General features: G+C 67.7%; 1 protein-coding gene across 1 annotated transcript in view; it reads right to left on the bottom strand.

The window, feature by feature from the left end:
- The window catches only part of ITGA2B (integrin subunit alpha 2b), a 42,363-nt gene that overhangs the window by 35,206 nt on the left and 6,137 nt on the right, over positions 1-1,020 (bottom strand). The window contains 2 exon segments of the mRNA XM_075059821.1: positions 43-208; positions 783-880. Coding sequence (XP_074915922.1) covers positions 43-208; positions 783-880 — 264 coding nt within the window.

Here is a 1,020-nt window from a genome sequence, read left to right as displayed (position 1 = left end):
CGTTGGGGGGCCGGCATGGCCGTTGGGGGGGGCGTTGCTCACAGTGTCCCCTCTTCTGGTACACGGCCTCCATGTGCTGGCAGCGGCAGGGCGAGTATTCGGCGAAGCGGCTCAGGCCCTCGGTGGCCACGAAGCAGGTCCCCACGGGGGTCTGGGTGGCCTGGGCCTTGTCCTCGAAGACGTTCCAGTGCTGCAGGGGGGCGCAGGCCTGGCAGGGTGACCGGACACTCAGCGCCACCCGCTGCCGCCGGGGTCCAGCCCCCCTGCCCCTCGCCCGGCCAGGCCCAGCTCCCCACAGCGCTGCCTGGAACCTCCCGTCACTGGGCTGGGCTCCCCCTGCCGCCCCACAACAATCCACCACAGCCAGTATCTCCAGCTTGTCTCCAAGCGGGCGAGACACTGAAATGCATCTGCTTCTGGGGCAGAGCACGGCAGCAGGTTAACAGGACACAATGACTGAGAGCACCAGCCAAGGCCCCAGCTGAGCACCTCATCTCAGCGCCTCCTCTGCTGTCTGTCTGGGACGGGGTCTCTCCCTGCCCTCCGGGACACCCCCAGGTGTCTCCTGTCCAGCCCGACCCTGCATAGCTCCCCAAGGCGGCCAGTCGCCAGGCGGTTGCCAGGATGCACTCTGTGCCTCGGTTTCCCCATCTGAGGGCTCAGCCGGGAAGGTTGGTGCTGACTCAAGCCACATGATGGGGGAAGCTGGTGGGGGAGGCGTGGGCACCTGGGCCTGGGGGGGAGGGATGGGGGCTCTGAGACTAGGCGCCCGGGGCACCCACCACAATGTTGTCGCCCCAACTGCTCACGGACGCCCCGAACCACTGGTGAGACTTGTACGTCTTCAGCTGGAGGAGCCCGTTGGTCTCGGCCTGGTCTCCTGGGGGCACGGGCAGGTCAGCGCAGGCAAGGGAAAAACCCGGGATCCCCAACCTGCCCGTCTGCCCCCATCTCACCCCCCCGATCCGCAATCTGCCGAACCCCCAAACCCCACCTCACCTTGGGGTCCCTACCCCCCGA

This window comes from Chelonoidis abingdonii, chromosome 21 (genome assembly GCF_003597395.2).
Source record: "Chelonoidis abingdonii isolate Lonesome George chromosome 21, CheloAbing_2.0, whole genome shotgun sequence".
Lineage (NCBI taxonomy): Eukaryota > Metazoa > Chordata > Testudines > Testudinidae > Chelonoidis > Chelonoidis abingdonii.
This window is presented reverse-complemented; position numbering and strand designations above follow the sequence as displayed.